The sequence below is a fragment of the Oncorhynchus masou genome, chromosome 25 (assembly GCF_036934945.1).
Source record: "Oncorhynchus masou masou isolate Uvic2021 chromosome 25, UVic_Omas_1.1, whole genome shotgun sequence".
NCBI lineage: Eukaryota > Metazoa > Chordata > Actinopteri > Salmoniformes > Salmonidae > Oncorhynchus > Oncorhynchus masou.
Window position 1 is genome coordinate 7097805 of NC_088236.1, and position 24228 is coordinate 7122032.

Genomic DNA, 24228 nt, shown 5'->3' on the forward strand with positions numbered 1-24228 from the left:
GCCCCAAAACATCACTGCTCTAGAGGAGATCTGCATAGAGGAATGGGCCAAAATACCAGCAACAGTGTGTGAAAACCTTGTGAAGATTTACCTCATACCCTTTGTTGGCAATGACAATAAAGTATTGAGAGAAACTTTTGTTATTGACCAAATACTTATTTTTCCACCATAATTTGCTAATAAATTCATTAAAAAGCCTACAATGTGATTTTCTGGATTTTTTTCTTTCTAATTTTGTCTCTCATAGTTGAACTTGCACAATTGGTGGCTGACTAAATACTTGTTTGTCCCACTGTACATACTTAAACAGCTGGGAGTTGCCTATGGAACCCATTGGTTAATATTTATTTCGCCATAATTTTGTTGTCTAACTTTATTTTATTAAAATTAAAATGGCCTTAAGTCATGAAGCATTTAGAGCCTTCTGTTATCCAATATGTATTTTATTACCACAACTTGGGAGTTAATGTACAAAACCATAGAAGACCTACGACAAAATGGATTTTTAGACACTTCCAACACAAGGGCCTGTATTCTTACAGCATGTCAGAGTAGGATTACTGATCTAGGATCAGTTTTAATTGACAATGAATATTACATGGACCAGCGAGACTTGATCCGAGATCAGAGATGTTTTATCATTACACGCCCCGATCCCTGTGTGCCAACAGACAACCATCGCATGTATAAACCTGCTCAAGAGTAGTACTGTAGTATTTATAAATATTGAGAAAAATACAAGCTTGTCATTCTACAACTTTTAAGGTTAAATATGACACATTTACAAAACATTGTCATTGCACATAAACCTAGTAGGGTCTTCAATAGAAAGAACAGGCATACAACTAAAGACATGACTGTAGCTTTATCCTCTAAGGCAGACAGGGTCTGTGTCACCTGTAGCTTTATCCTCTAAGGCAGACAGGGTCTATGTCACCTGTAGCTGTATCCTCTAAGGCAGACAGGGTCTGTGTCACCTGTAGCTGTATCCTCTAAGGCAGACAGGGTCTGTGTCACCTGTAGCTTTATCCTCTAAGGCAGACAGGGTCTGTGTCACCTGTAGCTGTATCCTCTAAGGCAGACAGGGTCTGTGTCACCTGTAGCTTTATCCTCTAAGGCAGACAGGGTCTGTGTCACCTGTAGCTTTTAACACTAACAAGGTCCCAGTAGTCAAACAGATCAAGAAAAAAACAGACAACACAGTCAATCAGCACTTCATATGAGCATTGTTTCGTTAGCCTGTACTCAGAACAACAGATCTGCAGGTTCAACCCGCTGAACAGCATATGATTATACATATTCCTACTGATAGTTAGACCGAAGTGTCATTTGCTACAATGCTGCAGTGTAATGCGTTCATAAGTCAATGACCATCCCAAACAAACAAAATCAAATGCATAAAAACGATGACAAAGGGCTACAGTACGGTTGTCAATGACAACAACATATATATATATATAGCAAGTTAAAAAGGAGAGCACAAATTCAAAGAGATTCTTAAATACTTGTTTCCACTATTGGGGGAAACTTGTGAAAACCAAAAAAAGGTTCCTTTTTTTATTTCACTTATTTTTCTTCAAACAAAGTCTAATTAGGCCTAGATTCATAACGAAAGATCGATACAATGCATTCACACCCCTTTGACTATTTACACATTTTGTTTGTGTTACAGCCTGAATTTAAAATGATTGAGATTGTGTCACTGGTCTACGCACAATACCCTCGTAATATTGAATTATATTTTTGAACATTTCTACAAAACATGAAAAGTGGAAATGTCTTGAGTCAATAAATAAGTATTCAACCCCTTTGTTAAGGGAAAACCTAAATAAGTTCAGGAGTACAAATTTGCTTAACATGTCATAAGTTGCACGGACTCTGTGTGCAATAATTGTGTTCAATTTTTTTTTTTTATGACTACCCCACATATGCAAGGTCCCTCAGTCGAGCAGTGAATTTCAAACAGGTCGAACCAGGGAGGTTTTCCAATGTCTCGTAAAGAAGGGAACCTAGTAGATGGGTAAAAAAAACAACTGAATATCCCTTTGAGCACGTTGAAGTTATTAATTACACTTTGGATGGTGTATCAATACACAAGTCACTGCAAATATACAGGTGTCCTTCCTAGCTTAGTTACCGGTGAGGAAGGAAACCATTCAGGGATTTCACTATGATAGAAAACTGAGGATGGATCAACAACATTGTAGTTACTCTACAATACTAACCTAAATTACAGCGTGAAAAGGAAGCCTGTACAGAATAAAACATATTCCAAAGCATCATGTTAACAGTAAGGCACTAAAGCAATGCATCCTGTTTGCAATAAGGCACTAAAGCAAAACTGCTAAAAAAATGTGCCAAAGAAATTAACTTTGTCCTGAAAACAAAGCGTTATGTTTGGAGCAAACAACATCACCAAGTACCACGCTTTATATTTTCAAGCATGGTGGTGGCTGCATCATGTTATGGGGATGTTTGTCATTGGCAAGGACTAGGCAGTTTTTTTTTAGGATAAAAAGAAAACAGGATATAGCTAAACACAGACGAAAACCTGGTTCCGTCTACTTTCTGGGAGACACATTCCCCTTTCAGCAGGACAATAACCTAAAACACAAGGCCAAATATACACTACAGTTGCTTACCAAGACGACATTGAATGTTCCTAAATGACTGAGTTAGTTTGGACTTAAATCAGCATTAAAATCCATGGCAAGACTTGAACATGGCTGTCTAGCAATGATGAACAACGAACTTGACAGAGCTTAAAGAATTTGTTAAAAAATGATGTGCAAAGCTCTTGGAGACTTACCCAGAAAGACTCACAGTTGTAATCGCTTCCAAAGAAGATTCTAACATGTATTGACTCAGGGGGTTGAATATTTCTGTAAAATTAGCGATTTCTGTTTTTCACTTTTCAATAAATTAGCTAACGTTTTCACTTTTGTATTGTGTGTAGATGGGTGACAGCATTCAAAATGTATGAGATATATTTCAGGCTTTAACACAACATGTGGAATAAGGCAAGGGGTCTGAGTACATTCAGCGGGAACCACTTCAGCCAATATAAGTTCCCTCGTATCTTTGGTTTGATTCCAAACAGGATTGCTTTTTAAATCACAGCTAAGTTGTCATATTTCATCGCATACCTCATTGGTGTTATACCATCACTGAATACTGGACGCTGTCCATATAAGTCTCTTCGTTACTAAAACCAAGAAAATGTTAAAATATATATCAGAAGTGCTACCTGGTATATGATCAGCATAAGCACTTCATTAACAGAGACTACAAAACACTGTTCACTTTAAAAAAAATATATATATATACACACACCACAGTACAATCACATCTGTATGAACGGTTAACAGGATGTTGTTCAGAGAAAGAGGAAGGACCTTGCGAGTGCTTTAGGTGTGTTCCTGTAGCAGCAGTTTGGAAAGGGGGACCAGTACCAGGCCTGCAGTAAACACTGCTGCAGTAGTACACCCGCTCTCTTGATGCTCCGGCTACAAACAGCTAAGCTAAGTAGAATTAGTCTCGGGAGTAGCGTATCGTAATGTTGTTCCCAATGCCAGCTTTCAGGCCGAGTCTAGGCGCCTGGTCAATGTAGTGTGACAACATCCCACTGTACCTAAAGGTCCTGCAGACAGTCACCGGACATTTCATAATAGCATCTACCAAATGCAATATATTATCCAAAGCATTTCTAATGGTTGACTGGGTGGGATTTGACTTGTTGTGGTTGGTGCTGCCTTGGTCTGTCTCTATCCAAAGCATTTCTAATGGTTGACTGGGTGGGATTTGACTTGTTGTGGTTGGTGCTGCCTTGGTCTGTCTCTATCCAAAGCATTTCTAATGGTTGACTGGGTGGGATTTGACTTGTTGTGGTTGGTGCTGCCTTGGTCTGTCTCTATCCAAAGCATTTCTAATGGTTGACTGGGTGGGATTTGACTTGTTGTGGTTGGTGCTGCCCTGGTCTGTCTCTATCCAAAGCATTTCTAATGGTTGACTGGGTGGGATTTGACTTGTTGTGGTTGGTGCTGCCCTGGTCTGTCTCTATCCAAAGCATTTCTAATGGTTGACTGGGTGGGATTTGACTTGTTGTGGTTGGTGCTGCCTTGCTCTGTCTCTATCCAAAGCATTTCTAATGGTTGACTGGGTGGGATTTGACTTGTTGTGGTTGGTGCTGCCCTGGTCTGTCTCTATCCAAAGCATTTCTAATGGTTGACTGGGTGGGATTTGACTTGTTGTGGTTGGTGCTGCCCTGGTCTGTCTCTATCCAAAGTATTTCTAATGGTTGACTGGGTGGGATTTGACTTGTTGTGGTTGGTGCTGCCCTGGTCTGTCTCTATCCAAAGTATTTCTAATGGTTGACTGGGTGGGATTTGACTTGTTGTGGTTGGTGCTGCCCTGGTCTGTCTCTGTCATGGTCGCTCCATGGTGGCAGAAGCTTATTCTGGCTCCGTACACCTGTCTCTGTAGCAGCAGTCCTTGAAGTAGTTCTTTGTGTGGGGCGACGGGTAAACACTGCTTTGTGCGTGTTGTGCAGAAGGGTCCAGGTTCGAGCCCAGTGATGGGCCTGGACGAGGCCTACTCTGGGCAGTCCTAGTTACGCTGGGGGTATCCCTAGTTACGCTGGGGGTATCCCTAGTCACGCTGGGGGTAGTTTACTCTGGGCAGTCCTAGTCACGCTAGGGGTAGTTTACTCTGGGCAGTCCTAGTCACGCTGGGGGTAGTTTACTCTGGGCAGTCCTAGTCACGCTGGGGGTAGCCCTAGTCACGCTGGGGGTAGTTTACTCTGGGCAGTCCTTGTCACGCTGGGGGTAGTTTACTCTGGGCAGTCCTTGTCACGCTGGGGTAGTTTACTCTGGGCAGTCCTAGGTGTGCACAGTGTAGTCTGGGCAGGGGTGGCTGTGGCGGTGGGTTAAGATGAAGAGGGCAGCCTGGTGCCACCAGTAGAACATCACAATGACCAGAACATGCCACACCTGGTGGCTGGAGCCCAGGTAGTTCAGCTGACCTGAGGGAAGACACAAAGGCATGGTTATGATGGGTTTACAAACAACATTAAAAAGAATGCATGGTTTCCTAACCAGGTTCATCACCATAACAACAAGGGAAATTAAATGTCATCTAGGCTATAAAAAAAAATAATCTGTGATTCCTTGCATCCCATCTCCTCGCATTAATTCTCAACCATTCTAAAGGAGACGGACTAAAATCCACTCACACCTTCTCCAAATCTTTTTACAAGAAAAAGGGAGAGGCCAGAGGATGCAGGGAGAGGCCAGAGGATGCAGGGAGAGGCCAGAGGATGCAGGGAGAGGCCAGAGGATGCAGGGAGAGACAATAGGATGCAGGGAGAGGCCAGAGGATGCAGGGAGAGGCCAGAGGATGCAGGGAGAGGCCAGAGGATGCAGGGAGAGGCCAGAGGATGCAGGCAGAGGCCAGAGGATGCAGGGAGAGGCCAGAGGATGCAGGGAGAGGCCAGAGGATGCCGGGAGAGGCCAGAGGATGCAGGGAGAGGCCAGAGGATGCCGGGAGAGGCCAGAGGATGCAGGGAGAGGCCAGAGGATGCAGGGAGAGGCCAGAGGATGCAGGGAGAGGCCAGAGGATGCAGGGAGAGGCCAGAGGATGCAGGGAGAGGCCAGAGGATGCCGGGAGAGGCCAGAGGATGCCGGGAGAGGCCAGCTCTCCCAGAGGATGCCGGGAGAGACAATAGGATGCAGGGAGAGGCCAGAGGATGCAGGGAGAGGCCAGAGGATGCAGGGAGAGGCCAGAGGATGCAGGGAGAGACAATAGGATGCAGGGAGAGGCCAGAGGATGCAGGGAGAGGCCAGAGGATGCAGGGAGAGACAATAGGATGCAGGGAGAGGCCAGAGGATGCAGGGAGAGGCCAGAGGATGCCGGGAGAGGCCAGAGGATGCCGGGAGAGGCCAGAGGATGCAGGGAGAGGCCAGAGGATGCAGGTAAAGTGAAAGAAGTGAAAAGTCGTGAGCGGCGTACCTGGGAAGTAGCGCTCAGGGACCTTCGAGACGTAGAAGACGAAGGCTACGGCAGCGATCGCGTACATCCCCAGAACACGTGGAATAAAAGACTGAAGAAAAGAAGAATATTAGATCATATATAGTTGAAATTGGGTTGCAGGCCGCTAGGGGACAATTCAAGGAGTGACATTAAAAAAAAGGACCCATAGGGTTAGTTTCCTAGACACAGTTTAGGCCTTATCCTGGGCTAAAACACATTCCCTCCACTGAGCAGATGACGGTGTCCAGAACGAGAGGCTTTAATCCGTGTCCGGGAAACCAGCCCTTAAAGTTTTGGAGACAGTTATCTGACCTGTACGAGGTCTGAAGAGAAGCCCCCATTGAGCCAGACCCAGTGTACGGTGGGGATGAGGCCGTAGCCGGCCACGCTGCAGAAGAGAACAGAGCGGAGTCGCTGACACTGCTTGCTGAGGTAGTGGGGGTGGATCTGGGCAAAGAACACCGCCAGGATCATAGCTAGCACCGTCACCAGGTACACCTGACGCCAGTACTGAAATGAGAAGGAATACAACAGATATTACTGTCCATTTTTACAATAGAAATGGATTAATTTGCTCGGGGAGGCTCCCGAGTGGCACAGTGGTCTCAGTGCTAGAGGCGTCACAGAATCCAGGCTGTATCACAACCGGCCGTGATTGGGTGGCGCACAAATAGCCAAGCAACGTCCGGGGTTTGGCCGTCATTGTAAATAAGAATTTGTAGGCAAGTTGAGAACACCTTTATTTAACCAGGTAGGCTAGTTGAGAACACCTTTATTTAACCAGGTAGGCAAGTTCAGAACCTTTATTTAACCAGGTAGGCCAGTTCAGAACCTTTATTTAACCAGGTAGACCAGTTGAGAACACCTTTATTTAACCAGGTAGGCTAGTTGAGAACACCTTTATTTAACCAGGTAGGCTATTTGAGAACACCTTTATTTAACCAGGTAGGCTAGTTGAGAACACCTTTATTTAACCAGGTAGGCTAGTTGAGAACACCTTTATTTAACCAGGTAGGCTAGTTGAGAACACCTTTATTTAACCAGGTAGGCTAGTTGAGAACACCTTTATTTAACCAGGTAGGCTAGTTGAGAACACCTTTATTTAACCAGGTAGGCCAGTTGAGAACACCTTTATTTAACCAGGTAGGCTAGTTGAGAACACCTTTATTTAACCAGGTAGGCCAGTTGAGAACACCTTTATTTAACCAGGTAGGCCAGTTGAGAACCTTTATTTAACCAGGTAGGCCAGTTGAGAACACCTTTATTTAACCAGGTAGGACAGTTGAGAACACCTTTATTTAACCAGGTAGGCTAGTTGAGAACACCTTTATTTAACCAGGTAGGCTAGTTGAGAACACCTTTATTTAACCAGGTAGGCCAGTTGAGAACACCTTTATTTAACCAGGTAGGCCAGTTGAGAACCTTTATTTAACCAGGTAGGCCAGTTGAGAACCTTTATTTAACCAGGTAGGCCAGTTGAGAACACCTTTATTTAACCAGGTAGGCCAGTTGAGAACACCTTTATTTAACCAGGTAGGCCAGTTGAGAACACCTTTATTTAACCAGGTAGGCCAGTTGAGAACACCTTTATTTAACCAGGTAGGCCAGTTGAGAACACCTTTATTTAACCAGGTAGGCCAGTTGAGAACACCTTTATTTAACCAGGTAGGCCAGTTGAGAACAAGTTCTCATTTACAACTGTGACCTGGCCAAGATAAAGCAAAGCAGTTCGACACATACAACAACACAGATTTACACATGGAATAAAACAAACATACAGTCAATAATACAGTAGAAACAAGTCTATATACGATGTGAGATAAGGGCAAAGTAAATACAATATAACAAGTAAAACACTGGAATGGTAGATTTGCAGTGGAAGAATGTGCAAAGTAGAGATAGAAATAATGGGGTGCAATGCAGCAAAATACATAAATAAAGTTGGGAAAGAGGTAGTTGTTTGGGCTAAATTATAGATGGGCTATGTACAGGTGCAGTAATCTGTGAGCTGCTCTGACAGCTGGTGCTGAAATCTAGTGAGGGAGATGTGTTTCCAGTTTCAGAGATTTTTGTAGTTCATTCCAGTCATTGGCAGCAGAGAACTGGAAGGAAAGGCGGCCAAAGGAAGAATTGGTTTTGGGGGTGACCAGAGAGATATACCTGCTGGAGCGCGTGCTACAGGTGGGTGTTGCTATGGTGACCAGCGAGCTGAGATAAGGGGTAAGATCTTAACTGACTTGGCCTAGTTTAAGAAAATATTTATACACCCAATGTCTCACACAAATGTCTGAGGATATGAAATGTGTTGCACCTGTTAATTAAGTAGACCTATATATTCAAGTGTTTGAAAATATATATTCAAGTGTTTTTTTGTTTTTTTTTCAAACATTTTTTTGCACGTTGTACTTTTCCAGGGCAATTTATTCAGATACCCTCGCCAATTTGAGTGGAATTCACAGCGATTTCATTTTCACACAAAAAATACCAACACACAGGACTACTGGGATATACACTTAGAGTATTTTCTATTCTTCATAAACCCATTGTATTGGAGTTATATTACTAAAAATATAAAATAAATTTAAAACCCAGCCCTTTTTTCTTTGGGGACTGGGCTGAGTATTCACCCAGAGTGGAGAAGCCTCAGTCATGGTAGGCAGGGGAGGAGTGGAGATGGTTGTGTGAATGTCATATGATGGATACAAACCGCTCTATGAACGCAGCCATCTGGTTCTGACTGGAGCAGATTTCAGTCGCGTTCTGGGGGGGGGGGGGGGGGGGAGCTAACTGGCTGTGCTGCCAGAACTCTTGACAGAAACAAGTGAGGGGTGGCTGGAGAAGGAACCGATGGGACATGCTTGGGCCACACTTCCAAGTCTAAGTGGTTTTCTTTCAGCAGTACAGAGCAGCAATGAAATTAAACATTTATTATTTTTGATGGGAACAATGAATTTGAAGTGTTATTGTTATTATTGAGGCTAGCCCGAGGTTATTGAAGCAAGCCCGCTAGCCCGAGGTCAGTGAAGCTAGCCCGAGGTTAGTACTTTTCAGACTGTACAGTGAAAAACCTTTCTTTCCGGCTCTTTCCCAACAAATGTAGTAATAATATAACACGAGAAGCAAGTAATCTATATACAGGGTCAGATCCAGGGTCAGTAGCTATATACAGGGTCAGTAGTTATATACAGGGTCAGTAGCTATATACAGGGACAGATCCAGGGTCAGTAGCTATATACAGGGACAGTTCCAGGGTCAGTAGCTATATACAGGGACAGATCCAGGGTCAGTAGCTATATACAGGGACAGTTCCAGGGTCAGTAGCTATATACAGGGACAGTTCCAGGGTCAGTAGCTATATACAGGGTCAATAGCTATATACAGGGTCAGTAGCTGTATACAGGGACAGTTCCAGGGTCAATAGCTATATACAGGGACAGTTCCAGGGTCAGTAGCTATATACAGGGACAGTAGCTATATACAGGGTCAGTAGCTATATACAGGGTCAGTAGCTGTATACAGGGACAGTTCCAGGGTCAGTAGCTATATACAGGGACAGTTACAGGGTCAGTAGCTATATACAGGGTCAGTTCCAGGGTCAATAGCTATATACAGGGACAGTTCCAGGGTCAGTAGCTATATACAGGGACAGTTACAGGGTCAGTAGCTATATACAGGGACAGTTCCAGGGTCAGTAGCTATATACAGGGACAGATCCAGGGTCAGTAGTGATATACAGGGTCAGTAGCTATATACAGGGACAGTTCCAGGGTCAGTAGCTATATACAGGGACAGTTCCAGGGTCAGTAGCTATATACAGGGACAGTTCCAAGGTCAGTAGCTATAGACAGGGTCAGTTCCAGGGTCAGTAGCTATATACAGGGACAGTTCCAGGGTCAGTAGCTATATACAGGGACAGTTCCAGGGTCAGTAGCTATAGACAGGGACAGATCCAGGGTCAGTAGCTATATACAGGCTAAGTAGCTATATACAGGGACAGATCCAGGGTCAGTAGCTATATACAGGGACAGATCCAGGGTCAGTAGCTATATACAGGGTCAGTAGTTATATACAGGGTCAGTAGCTATATACAGGGTCAGTTCCAGGGTCAGTAGTTATATACAGGGTCAGTAGCTATATACAGGGACAGATCCAGGGTCAGTAGCTATATACAGGGACAGTTCCAGGGTCAGTAGCTATATACAGGGACAGATCCAGGGTCAGTAGCTATATACAGGGACTGTTCCAGGGTCAGTAGCTATATACAGGCTAAGTAGCTATATACAGGGACAGATCCAGGGTCAGTAGCTATATACAGGGACAGATCCAGGGTCAGTAGCTATATACAGGGTCAGTAGTTATATACAGGGTCAGTAGCTATATACAGGGACAGATCCAGGGTCAGTAGCTATATACAGGGACAGTTCCAGGGTCAGTAGCTATATACAGGGACAGATCCAGGGTCAGTAGCTATATACAGGGACAGTTCCAGGGTCAGTAGCTATATACAGGGACAGATCCAGGGTCAGTAGCTATATACAGGGACTGTTCCAGGGTCAGTAGCTATATACAGGGACAGATCCAGGGTCAGTAGTTATATACAGGGACAGATCCAGGGTCAGTTCCAGGGTCAGTAGCTATATACAGGGTCAGTTCCAGGGTCAGTAGCTATATACAGAGACAGTTCCAGGGTCAGTAGCTATATACAGGGACAGATCCAGGGTCAGTAGCTATATACAGGGACAGATCCAGGGTCAGTAGCTATATACAGGGTCAGTAGTTATATACAGGGTCAGTAGCTATATACAGGGTCAGTTCCAGGGTCAGTAGTTATATACAGGGTCAGTAGCTATATACAGGGACAGATCCAGGGTCAGTAGCTATATACAGGGACAGATCCAGGGTCAGTAGCTATATACAGGGTCAGTTCCAGGGTCAGTAGCTATATACAGGGACAGATCCAGGGTCAGTAGCTATATACAGGGACAGTTCCAGGGTCAGTAGCTATATACAGGGACAGATCCAGGGTCAGTAGCTATATACAGGGACTGTTCCAGGGTCAGTAGCTATATACAGGCTAAGTAGCTATATACAGGGACAGATCCAGGGTCAGTAGCTATATACAGGGACAGATCCAGGGTCAGTAGCTATATACAGGGTCAGTAGTTATATACAGGGTCAGTAGCTATATACAGGGACAGATCCAGGGTCAGTAGCTATATACAGGGACAGTTCCAGGGTCAGTAGCTATATACAGGGACAGATCCAGGGTCAGTAGCTATATACAGGGACTGTTCCAGGGTCAGTAGCTATATACAGGGACAGATCCAGGGTCAGTAGTTATATACAGGGACAGATCCAGGGTCAGTTCCAGGGTCAGTAGCTATATACAGGGTCAGTTCCAGGGTCAGTAGCTATATACAGAGACAGTTCCAGGGTCAGTAGCTATATACAGGGTCAGTTCCAGGGTCAGTAGCTATATACAGGGACAGTTCCAGGGTCAGTAGCTATGTACAAGGTCAGTTCCAGGGTCAGTAGCTATATACAGGCTCAGTAGCTATATACAGGGACAGATCCAGGGTCAGTAGCTATATACAGGCTCAGTAGCTATATACAGGGACTGTTCCAGGGTCAGTAGCTATATACAGGGACAGATCCAGGGTCAGTAGTTATATACAGGGACAGTTCCAGGGTCAGTAGCTATATACAGGGTCAGTAGCTATATACAGGGACAGTAGCTATATACAGGGACAGATCCAGGGTCAGTAGTTATATACAGGGTCAGTAGCTATGTACAGGGACAGATCCAGGGTCAGTAGCTATATACAGGGACAGTTCCAGGGTCAGTAGCTATATACAGGGACAGTTCCAGGGTCAGTAGTTATATACAGGGTCAGTAGCTATATACAGGGACAGATCCAGGGTCAGTAGTTATATACAGGGTCAGTAGCTATACACAGGGACAGTTCCAGGGTCAGTAGTTATATACAGGGTCAGTAGCTATATACAGGGACAGATCCAGGGTCAGTAGCTATATACAGGGTCAGTAGCTATATACAGGGACAGATCCAGGGTCAGTAGCTATATACAGGCTCAGTAGCTATATACAGGGACAGATCCAGGGTCAGTAGCTATATACAGGGACAGATCCAGGGTCAGTAGCTATATACAGGCTCAGTAGCTATATACAGGGACAGATCCAGGGTCAGTAGCTATATACAGGCTCAGTAGCTATATACAGGGACTGTTCCAGGGTCAGTAGCTATATACAGGGACAGATCCAGGGTCAGTAGTTATATACAGGGACAGATCCAGGGTCAGTTCCAGGGTCAGTAGCTATATACAGGGACAGTTCCAGGGTCAGTAGCTATATACAGGGACAGATCCAGGGTCAGTAGCTATGTACAGGGACAGTTCCAGGGTCAGTAGCTATATACAGGGACAGTTCCAGGGTCAGTAGCTATATACAGGGACAGTTCCAGGGTCAGTAGCTATATACAGGGACAGATCCAGGGTCAGTAGCTATATACAGGGTCAGTTCCAGGGTCAGTAGCTATATACAGGGTCAGTTCCAGGGTCAGTAGCTATATACAGGGTCAGTTCCAGGGTCAGTTCCAGGGTCAGTAGCTATATACAGGGTCAGTTCCAGGGTCAGTAGCTATGTACAAGGTCAGTTCCAGGGTCAGTAGCTATGTACAGGGTCAGTTCCAGGGTCAGTAGCTATATACAGGGACTGTTCCAGGGTCAGTAGCTATATACAGGGACAGATCCAGGGTCAGTAGTTATATACAGGGACAGATCCAGGGTCAGTTCCAGGGTCAGTAGCTATATACAGGGTCAGTTCCAGGGTCAGTAGCTATATACAGGGTCAGTAGCTATATACAGGGACAGTTCCAGGGTCAGTAGCTATATAGACTAGAAAATCGTAGTCTACTAGACCAGCTGGTCAGTGCCAGGAAATCCTTAATTCCTGAAATTCTGCCCTTTTTTCAGAACAGCATTTCTTGCCCCATTTCTCCCTCGCAAGTGATGACCCTCAACAGAAGAGTGATACCAGCTGACGAGGCCCCTCAACAGAAGAGTGATACCAGCTGATGCCCCACAACAGAAGAGTGATACCAGCTGACGATGCCCCTCAACAGAAGAGTGATACCAGCTGATGCCCCACAACAGAAGAGTGATACCAGCTGACGACGCCCCACAACAGAAGAGTGATACCAGCTGACGACGCCCCACAACAGAAGAGTGATACCAGCTGACGACGCCCCTCAACAGAAGAGTGATACCAGCTGACGACGCCCCACAACAGAAGAGTGATACCAGCTGACGAGGCCCCTCAACAGAAGAGTGATACCAGCTGACGAGGCCCCTCAACAGAAGAGTGATACCAGCTGACGAGGCCCCTCAACAGAAGAGTGATACCAGCTGACGAGGCCCCTCAACAGAAGAGTGATACCAGCTGACGAGGCCCCTCAACAGAAGAGTGATACCAGCTGACGAGGCCCCTCAACAGAAGAGTGATACCAGCTGACGAGGCCCCTCAACAGAAGAGTGATACCAGCTGACGAGGCCCCTCAACAGAAGAGTGATACCAGCTGACGAGGCCCCTCAACAGAAGAGTGATACCAGCTGACGAGGCCCCTCAACAGAAGAGTGATACCAGCTGACGAGGCCCCTCAACAGAAGAGTGATACCAGCTGACGAGGCCCCTCAACAGAAGAGTGATACCAGCTGACGAGGCCCCTCAACAGAAGAGTGATACCAGCTGACGAGGCCCCTCAACAGAAGAGTGATACCAGCTGACGAGGCCCCACAACAGAAGAGTGATACCAGCTGACGAGGCCCCTCAACAGAAGAGTGATACCAGCTGACGAGGCCCCTCAACAGAAGAGTGATACCAGCTGATGCCCCTCAACAGAAGAGTGATACCAGCTGATGCCCCTCAACAGAAGAGTGATACCAGCTGACGAGGCCCCACAACAGAAGAGTGATACCAGCTGACGATGCCCCTCAACAGAAGAGTGATACCAGCTGACGAGGCCCCTCAACAGAAGAGTGATACCAGCTGACGACGCCCCACAACAGAAGAGTGATACCAGCTGACGACGCCCCTCAACAGAAGAGTGATACCAGCTGACGACGCCCCACAACAGAAGAGTGATACCAGCTGACGACGCCCCACAACAGAAGAGTGATACCAGCTGACGACGCCCCACAACAGAAGAGTGATACCAGCTGACGAGGCCCCTCAACAGAAGAGTGATACCAGCTGACGAGGCCCCTCAACAGAAGAGTGATACCAGCTGACGAGGCCCCTCAACAGAAGAGTGATACCAGCTGACGAGGCCCCTCAACAGAAGAGTGATACCAGCTGCCGAGGCCCCTCAACAGAAGAGTGATACCAGCTGACGAGGCCCCTCAACAGAAGAGTGATACCAGCTGACGAGGCCCCTCAACAGAAGAGTGATACCAGCTGACGAGGCCCCTCAACAGAAGAGTGATACCAGCTGACGAGGCCCCTCAACAGAAGAGTGATACCAGCTGACGAGGCCCCTCAACAGAAGAGTGATACCAGCTGACGAGGCCCCTCAACAGAAGAGTGATACCAGCTGACGAGGCCCCTCAACAGAAGAGTGATACCAGCTGACGATGCCCCTCAACAGAAGAGTGATACCAGCTGACGATGCCCCTCAACAGAAGAGTGATACCAGCTGACGAGGCCCCTCAACAGAAGAGTGATACCAGCTGACGATGCCCCTCAACAGAAGAGTGATACCAGCTGACGATGCCCCTCAACAGAACAGTGATACCAGCTGACGAGGCCCCTCAACAGAAGAGTGATACCAGCTGACGAGGCCCCTCAACAGAAGAGTGATACCAGCTGACGATGCCCCTCAACAGAAGAGTGATACCAGCTGACGATGCCCCTCAACAGAAGAGTGATACCAGCTGACGATGACCCTCAACAGAAGAGTGATACCAGCTGACGAGGCCCCTCAACAGAAGCAGGATAACGTGTGTTGCCTGAGGGCTCCTTCAGAGGGTGCCGTTCAGGCCAGGTAAACGATCCCCACTGGATGGATTACATCGACTCCTATCAAACCTAAACCCATCCACATCATCGACTAGCAGCACGCGGACACTACTACACACTACTACACCTCAAGTGAGGTTACAGCAAGGAAAAGCGCTTTACGTGGTTAGAAGTTTGTTACATACGTTATTGCAGTAGAACGCGTAGAAGACCCCAGGTACGTAGCAGCCCAGGATGCCTATGGAGATGCCAGCGTAGTCCAGAGCCATCCAGCGACGACTGGTCTTCTCTGAGCGGTGACAGCAGAACAGGTGGTATCCCACGGAGCACAGCATACAGAGCTGAACAGAGCGGAGACCATGTTAGGAGGAGCACAACACACAGAGCTGAACAGAGAGGAGACCATGTTAGGAGGAGCACAACACACAGAGCTGAACAGAGAGGAGACCATGTTAGGAGGAGCACAACACACAGAGCTGAACAGAGCGGAGACCATGTTAGGAGGAGCACAACACACAGAGCTGAACAGAGCGGAGACCATGTTAGGAGGAGCACAACACACAGAGCTGAACAGAGAGGAGACCATGTTAGGAGGAGCACAACACACAGAGCTGAACAGAGAGGAGACCATGTTAGGAGGAGCACAACACACAGAGCTGAACAGAGAGGAGACCATGTTAGGAGGAGCACAACACACAGAGCTGAACAGAGAGGAGACCATGTTAGGAGGAGCACAACACACAGAGCTGAACAGAGAGGAGACCATGTTAGGAGGAGCACAACACAACACAACAACTGGACAGAGAGGAGACCATGTTAGGAGGAGCACAACATACAGAGCTGAACAGAGGGGAGACCATGTTAGGAGGAGCACAACACACAGAGCTGAACAGAGAGGAGACCATGTTAGGAGGAGCACAACACAACAACTGGACAGAGGAGACCATGTTAGGAGGAGCACAACATACAGAGCTGAACAGAGGGGAGACCATGTTAGGAGGAGCACAACACAACAACTGAACAGAGAGGAGACCATGTTAGGAGGAGCACAACACAACAACTGGACAGAGAGGAGACCATGTTAGGAGGAGCACAACACACAGAGCTGAACAGAGAGGAGACCATGTTAGGAGGAGCACAACACACAGAGCTGAACAGAGAGGAGACCATGTTAGGAGGAGCACAACACAACAACTGAACAGAGAGGAGACCATGTTAGGAGGAGCACAACACAACAACTGGACAGAGAGGAGACCATGTTAGGAGGAGCACAACACACAGAGCTGAACAGAGAGGAGACCATGTTAGGAGGAGCACAACACACAGAGCTGAACAGAGAGGAGACCATGTTAGGAGGAGCACAACACAACAACTGGACAGAGAGGAGACCATGTTAGGAGAAGCACAGCACAACACAACAACTGGACAGAGAGAACAAACCTATTTCAGATAATAAATGCTTTGAATGAAAGCTACATTCCTCATAATTTGGCTAATCTAAGGTCATGGGAACTCAAGAACATGAATCTGGTTGGACTGGCTGATCAGATTGAGTGTCTGTCACCGCTCAGAGAAGTGGTGTAGGCTGTATCCTTGATTACTCTCCTCATCTCCTTCTCAAAACAAATTGGAGGAGAAAATATGAGGTTCCTCTCGTCTGACCTCCTCTTGCAATGAGTTGAGGACACGAATCAAGGAAATAGAATGGAGAGTCATCCATTGTGCCATTTTGTTGGGCAGTATAGTGTCACTCACTACCCCACTGGGTATGGTATAGTAATATCACCCCACTGGGTATGGTATAGTTATATCACCCCACTGGGTATGGTATAGTAATATCACCCCACTGGGTATGGTATAGTAATATCACCCCACTGGGTATGGTATAGTAATATCACCCCACTGGGTATGGTATAGTAATATCACCCCACTGGGTATGGTATAGTAATATCACCCCACTGGGTATGGTATAGTTATCACCCCACTGGGTATGGTATAGTAATATCACCCCACTGGGTATGGTATAGTTATATCACCCCACTGGGTATGGTATAGTAATATCACCCCACTGGGTATGGTATAGTAATATCACCCCACTGGGTATGGTATAGTAATATCACCCCACTGGGTATGGTATAGTAATATCACCCCACTGGGTATGGTATAGTTATCACCCCACTGGGTATGGTATAGTAATATCACCCCACTGGGTATGGTATAGTAATATCACCCCACTGGGTATGGTATAGTTATCACCCCACTGGGTATGGTATAGTAATATCACCCCACTGGGTATGGTATAGTAATATCACCCCACTGGGTATGGTATAGTAATATCACCCCACTGGGTATGGTATAGTAATATCACCCCACTGGGTATGGTATAGTTATCACCCCACTGGGTATGGTATAGTAATATCACCCCACTGGGTATGGTATAGTAATATCACCCCACTGGGTATGGTATAGTTATATCACCCCACTGGGTATGGTATAGTTATATCACCCCACTGGGTATGGTATAGTTATATCACCCCACTGGGTATGGTATAGTAATATCACCCCACTGGGTATGGTATAGTTATCACCCCACTGGGTATGGTATAGTAATATCACCCCACTGGGTATGGTATAGTTATATCACCCCACTGGGTATGGTATAGTTATATCACCCCACTGGGTATGGTATAGTAATATCACCCCACTGGGTATGGTATAGTAATATCACCCCACTGGGTATGGTATAGTAATATCACCCCACTGGGTATGGTATAGTAATATCACCCCACTGGGTATGGTATAGTAATATCACCCCACTGGGTATGGTATAGTAATATCACCCCACTGGGTATGGTATAGTTATATCACCCCACTGGGTATGGTATAGTAATATCACCCCACTGGGTATGGTATAGTAATATCACCCCACTGGGTATGGTATAGTTATCACCCCACTGGGTATGGTATAGTTATCACCCCACTGGGTATGGTATAGTACCCACCTGGAAGCAGAAGAGTCCTATGGAATAGATGACATAGTCCTCCCGGGAGGCCCTGGTGGCAGGCAACACAGACGCCATGTCGTAGATCCCCAGCGTGAAGAACAACAGGAAGCCCAACAGGTGGCTCCAGATATTCACTGTCTCATTGGACAGGATGAACAGACTACAGGAAGTAAAAACAGATATCCGCCGTCTCATTGGGCAGGATGAACAGATGACAGGAAGTGACACATGGTATAAGTGTTAGGCCTAGGTAGGATCTGAAAAATATACAAGCTGTCAAATTCTTGATTCCTCCGTCCTCATTTCCTCAATTTTACAAGATCTCTCCTCTTGGAGCCTCTCCTCCAATGAGAGAGAGAGGTGAGGAATGGAAGAATCAAGGAAAAAATGAATCAAGGATTTGACAGTTAAATGTGGCCCAGATCAGTATACTGCACAGAGCGAGTTCCATGCATCTGTTATTTAGTTGTGTATGTTAAAACTCACCTTTTTATGCATAGCCTGGAGGGCAGGTAGGCTCTGTAGCCATCTGTGATGTAAGGGTTATCCCTCAGGAACACTGGGATCTGTTCGTATGTGTACAGCCTTATCCCTCTGGGGACCAGCACGGGCCAGTACTGGTATCTCCCCCCCAGCTCGATGTAGTGGGCGCTCTTCATCAGCTTCTGAGGCATGGTGAAACTACAGGAACGTTAGGTGTCACCACTGCATCACAGTCATCTGCTGGGGGGGTTAGGGTTAGGGTTAGGGGGGGGGAGAAAGAGAGAAAGACAGACAGAAAGAGAGACAAAGAGAGAGCGAGATACAGAGAGACATCTTTTAAGTCAGAAATCAGTCAGGTATTTAGACAACTAGTCCTAGCTAGTGGTTTGGAATGAAAGAGAGAGATACAGTGCCTTCAGAAAGCATTCATACCACTTGACTTTTTCCACATTTTGTTGGGTCACAGCCTGAATTTAAAAATTGATCAAATTTAGATTGTGTCACTGGCCTACACACAATAGCCCATAATGTCAATGTGGAATTTTGTTTTTAGGCATTTTGACAAAATTAATTGAAAATGAAAAATCGGAAATGTCTTGAGTCAATAAGTATTCAACCCATTTGTTATGGCAAGCCTAAATAAGTTCAGGAGTAACAAGATTTTTGAATGACTACCTCATATCTGTACCCAACACACACAATTATCTGTAAGGTACCTCAGTCGAGCAGTGAATTTCAAACACAGATACAACCACAAAGACCTGGAAGGTTTTCCAATGCCTCGCAAAGGGCACCGATTGGTAAAAAAAAGCAGACATTGAATATCACTTTGAGCACGTTGAAGTTATTAATTACATTTTGAATGGTGTATCAATACAGCCAGTCACTACAAAGATACAGGCATCCTTCCTAGCTTAGTTGCCGGAGAGGAAGGAAACTGTTCAGGGATTTCACCATGAGGCCAATGTTGAGTTTAAAACAGTTAGAGTTTAATGGCTGTGAAAGGAGAAAACTGAGGAATTTGTAAGTCGCTCTGGATAAGAGCGTCTGCCAAATGACGTAAATGTAAATGTAAATGAATCAACAACATTGTAGTTACTCCACAATACTAACCTAAATGACAGAGTGAAAAGAAGGAAGCCTGTACAGAATATTTTTGTCACAAAAATACAAATATTTCAAAACATGCATCCTGTTTGCAATAAGGCACTAAAGTAAAACTGCAAATATGTGGCAAAGAAATTAACTTCCTGTCCTGAATACAAAGCGTTATGTTTGGGGAAAATACAACACATCACTGAGTACCACTTCATATTTTTTAAGGATGGTGGTGACTGCATCATCTTATGGGTTTGCTTGTCTTCTCGATTTCATTTTCAATACATTTGCAAAAATGTCTAAAAACAAGTTTTCACTTTGTCATTATGTTGTATTGTGTGTGGACGAGTGATATATATATTTTTAAATCAATGTTCAATTCAGGCTGTAACAACACAATGTCGAATAAGTCTAGGGGTATGAATACTTTCCGAAGGCACTATATTATCAGCTGTTGAGATCTGTTGATATGGATACGTGATTATGTTTCCGTTGTTATTCAACAGTTTAAAACATACAATGAACCAAAACACAATGAATTGAACATTGCTAAAATGATAGTTAGGCCGCTAGCATGTACACCCTTGAGTATCGACAAGACACGTCTTGCCTGACCGGCAAGTTAGTTAGTTAGCTAAAATTCTAACTATCTGTGCTAATCACTGATCAGTCCATTAAAAAGCAATGTGTATTGCTTCAGTTAGCGAATGATTCAACGGTGTGATGGTTTGGTACAACGTATAACGTACATCAGTTCGCTTTATAAAACAGCAAACTAGACAATAAACCGCATTTGGCAATAACTAAGTAGCTAGCTAGCTAGCTCTGGTGCCAGCTTGCAAATTTGTTGCTCTTTAGAGCTGGCTAAATCCTTATCAAAAGAGCTTACCTTTCAGTTTGGTGTACGCGTAGTTAGAGCCATTCACACATTAATTGTATGAATTACTGTACATTTATTTGGATCTCGTAATAGAGATTTGTTGACAACAAAAGTAGACATCAAAAATACAAACAGGTTTCCATCTTCCAAATCATCCGTCCCTCTGACGTCATCAGCGATGGACCCAGTAAAGTTCGTTCGTTTGAGTTGCCTGAGTAAAAAAATAAAATACAAAAATAAAAATATTTGCGCTGTCGTGCTGAAATCAGTGCAGGTTTGCGTTTGCATTTTTTTTGTGGTCAGACCGCAGATACGTCATGACCTATCTTTTCACATGATAAAACAGCTTGTAGTTATCATGTCTAATTCTCATTAAATGACTATCAATGAGCATAGAATATAATATAACCGAGCCTATCATTCAGTTATCTGAATTCAACATTCTTAGTCATTGATAAAATGTTGATTGATGATGCCAATACATATTTTTCTAGCCTACGATAATATTTGGACAAATAAACGAGAAAGAAATAGGATTTTATAACCTTCTAGGTAACGTAAGATGGCAGGCCTAGGACACAGGGAATGATAGAGGCCTCTCGTGGCCAAAAGGTTGAAATAGCATGGGCAGCTCCATTGAGGACTACTAACATTTTAATGTATTCAACTGGGTGGTACTTCCAACTTCATTGGCTGATCCGTCCTGGTGTCCATGCTGGAGTCGTGTCCAACCGGGTCATAAGGAGGGATCAGGCAGTTGTGAAGAAGAAAACTTCAAAATGGAGATGAACTCAATGGTGCTGCCCATGCTGTCACAGACTCTATAATGGCACAGATACAAAGATGAGACCTCTATCTGTCTCTATGGCATACAAAAAGGCAACTCGGCATATGCTACTTTACAGTTGACATTATTTGACTTAATTTGTGGTGGTGTGAGTTCACTGAGTTTGTGATCTTTCTTGGGGAGTGTTTGCAGACACACAGTTGTCGGCACACATTCCAATCGAGACGTTGTAATTCTCTCCAGACATTTCAGGTGTGAGCTATGGCCCTGCTGCTGTACAGTAGGACCCTTCAGGCGCAGAATCACACATTGTCACCCTCCTCTCCTCCTCCTCCATCCCGTCCTTACATTACACCCAGTCAGTTAATTCCTTAGTGGGAGTGTGTGTTCTTCATTAGCACTACTAATGTACCTCTCAGCATCTCCACTTTGACTAACTGTCAACTGCTATGCCAAGATAATAATGCATGCTATGTCAATGTTCAGGAAGTAAACCTAGTGCCACAATGTTCAGGAAGTAAACCTAGTGCCATAATCCAACCCGGTCTCAGAGAATTTTGTATTATTCTGTATGTTAATCTGAAACAGTCCAACTAGTATACATTTCTTATGGCATATATTCATTTGTCCATCGCCCATTTCGTATGTTATATGTTACAAATTACTATTCGTCTTGTATATGAATTTGCAAAATGTACAATATGTTACTAATTTGCCAAACCGTATGGTATGTTTTAGTTTCTCAGATATACGTCTGGTCTACGAGACCAGACGGCATAAATCCTAAAATACCAAATAATCTCTGGTACACCTTGGCTTAGATGTTTCTTGCTCTCTGTAACCTGTTTAGCTAGTAATGGAACATGAGAGTAGCTAGTAATGGAATAGGAGAGTAGCTAGTAATGGAACATGAGAGTAGCTAGTAATGGAATAGGAGAGTAGCTAGTAATGAAACATGAGAGTAGCTAGTAATATAACATGAGAGTAGCTAGTAATGGAACATGAGAGTAGCTAGTAATGGAACATGAAAGTAGCTAGTAATAGAACATGAGAGTAGCTAGTAATGGAACATGAGAGTAGCTAGTAATATAATATAACATGAGAGTAGCTAGTAATGGAACATAAAAGTAGCTAGTAATGGAACATGAGAGTAGCTAGTAATGGAACATGAGAGTAGCTAGTAATGGAACATGAGAGGGGTCCCTTGTTTTTTTGTTTTTTTTGTTTTAATAGAAATGTGTTCCTTCTGGGTCTGATTGACCCTCCTTTTACTCTCAAGCCCAAACCAATCTTTCCCAATCCAACAGCTTGTGTCCTTCATTCCCTGTTACAGTAAGAATCTCAGTGAGGGGGAGAGACAGTCCCTGCCTTGGTGCTCGCAAAACGTTAGCTCACCTAGCACCGCTAACAGTGAGTGAGACGAGACGAGACACTGGCCCTGTCCAACCAGACTGTCAGGCTGCATAGCATGGTAACATATCTAACAGGTCCCATCGAACCAGGCTGCATGGCATGGTAGCATTTCTAACAGGTCCCATCCAACCAGACTGCATAGCATGGTAGCATATCTAACAGGTCCCATCCAACCAGACTGCCAGGCTGCATGGCATGGTAGCATTTCTAACAGGTCCCATCCAACCAGACTGCCAGGCTGCATGGCATGGTAGCATATCTAACAGATCCCATCCAACCAGACTGGCAGGCTGCATGGCATGGTAGCATTTCTAACAGGTCCCATCCAACCAGACTGCCAGGCTGCATGGCATGGTAGCATATCTAACAGATCCCATCCAACCAGACTGCCAGGCTGCATGGCATGGTAGCATATCTAACAGGTCCCATCCAACCAGACTGCATAGCATGGTAGCATATCTAACAGATCCCATCCAACCAGACCGCATAGCATGGTAGCATATCTAACAGGTCCCATCCAACCAGACTGCCAGGCTGCATAGCGGCCCACTGGTCTCATCGGCTTTATTTATCGTGTGAATATGCCAGGAGACATCTGCTGCAGCTGCGGCTCCATCCCCCCATGTCCACTCAGAGGAGCACGCCAGCCTCTCCTAGAAGATCCATCAGGGAGGTGACCAGTCGGTCTGCGGGGAGAACAGGTGACAGGGGCTTCTGCATCCCTTTATAGTATTTCTAACCAGAACCCATTGGCCCAACCCATAGTGCTCTGGTCAAAAGGAGTGCACTATATAGGGAATATGGTACCATTTGAGACACATCCTGGGAGGAGACGACATTATGCCGCCTGCTGTCCAGCTGCATGTTGCTCCAATAGGATGGATGTCCTCTCAGATCGCCGTTCACCCAGCTCTGATTAACGCGATGGGAAGACAGAGGGAGGTTTCACAGCATGTTGCGTCTCCGGCCTCTCCGGCGCTGGCCCTCATGTTTAGATGTTTACTGGATCTGAGAGCTGTTGTTTTGTTGTTTGGTGTCTGCAGTCTGCTCGCTGCTGTATGTGGCTATTTTTGGGTGCAATGAGGGTACAGCTCTGCTCTGCAGCCATCTGATGTGGCCTGGCTCGTCTGTCTTTGTACTCTCTGTCTCTCTCCCTCTCTCTGTTTCTCCCTCTCTCTGTTTCTCCCTCTCTCCCCCTCTCTCCCTCTCTCCCCCTCTCTCTGTGTCTCTCCCTCTCTCTGTTTCTCCCTCTCTCTGTCTCTCCCTCTCTCTGTCTCTCCCTCTCTCTGTTTCTCCCTCTCTCTGTCTCTCTCCCTCTCTCTGTCTCTCTCCCTCTCTCTGTCTCTCTCCCTCTCTCTGTCTCTCCCTCTCTCTGTTTCTCCCTCTCTCTGTCTCTCTCTGTCTCTCCCTATCTCTGTTTCTCCCTATCTCTGTTTCTCCCTCTCTCTGTCTCTCTCCCTCTTTCTGTCTCTCTCCCTCTCTCTGTTTCTCCCTCTCTCTTTCT

The 24228-nt window shown here is 45.4% G+C and overlaps 2 protein-coding genes across 3 annotated transcripts in view; both read right to left on the reverse strand.

The window, feature by feature from the left end:
* Nucleotides 1-24228, reverse strand: part of LOC135513724 (anthrax toxin receptor 2-like) — a 1178227-nt gene that overhangs the window by 505847 nt on the left and 648152 nt on the right. The window lies entirely within an intron of this gene.
* LOC135513723 (progestin and adipoQ receptor family member 3-like) lies at nucleotides 423-20680 on the reverse strand. Of its 2 annotated transcripts, none has more exons than XM_064936611.1 (7): nucleotides 20534-20680; nucleotides 18550-18783; nucleotides 18061-18223; nucleotides 15244-15399; nucleotides 6340-6537; nucleotides 6007-6097; nucleotides 423-5020 (listed from the first exon to the last, which is right to left on the reverse strand). In XM_064936611.1, exons 2-7 carry the CDS (start codon nucleotides 18735-18737, stop codon nucleotides 4878-4880), a joined length of 939 nt encoding a protein of 312 aa, XP_064792683.1. In that variant the 5' UTR covers nucleotides 18738-18783; nucleotides 20534-20680; the 3' UTR covers nucleotides 423-4877. The 2 variants fall into 2 exon arrangements, with proteins under 2 accessions (XP_064792683.1, XP_064792682.1); XM_064936610.1 differs by having other exon boundaries at nucleotides 18550-18786.

Coding starts and splice junctions, on each gene's coding strand:
- LOC135513723 (XM_064936611.1), bottom strand. CDS start 18,737: ATGCCTCAGAAGCTGATGAAGAGCGCCCACTACATCGAGCTGGGGGGG. Junction 6,098..6,339: donor TCTCTTCAGACCTCGTACAG/GTCAGATAACTG, acceptor TCTTTTCTTCAG/TCTTTTATTCCACGTGTTCT. Junction 5,021..6,006: donor CCCTGAGCGCTACTTCCCAG/GTACGCCGCTCA, acceptor GTCTTCCCTCAG/GTCAGCTGAACTACCTGGGC.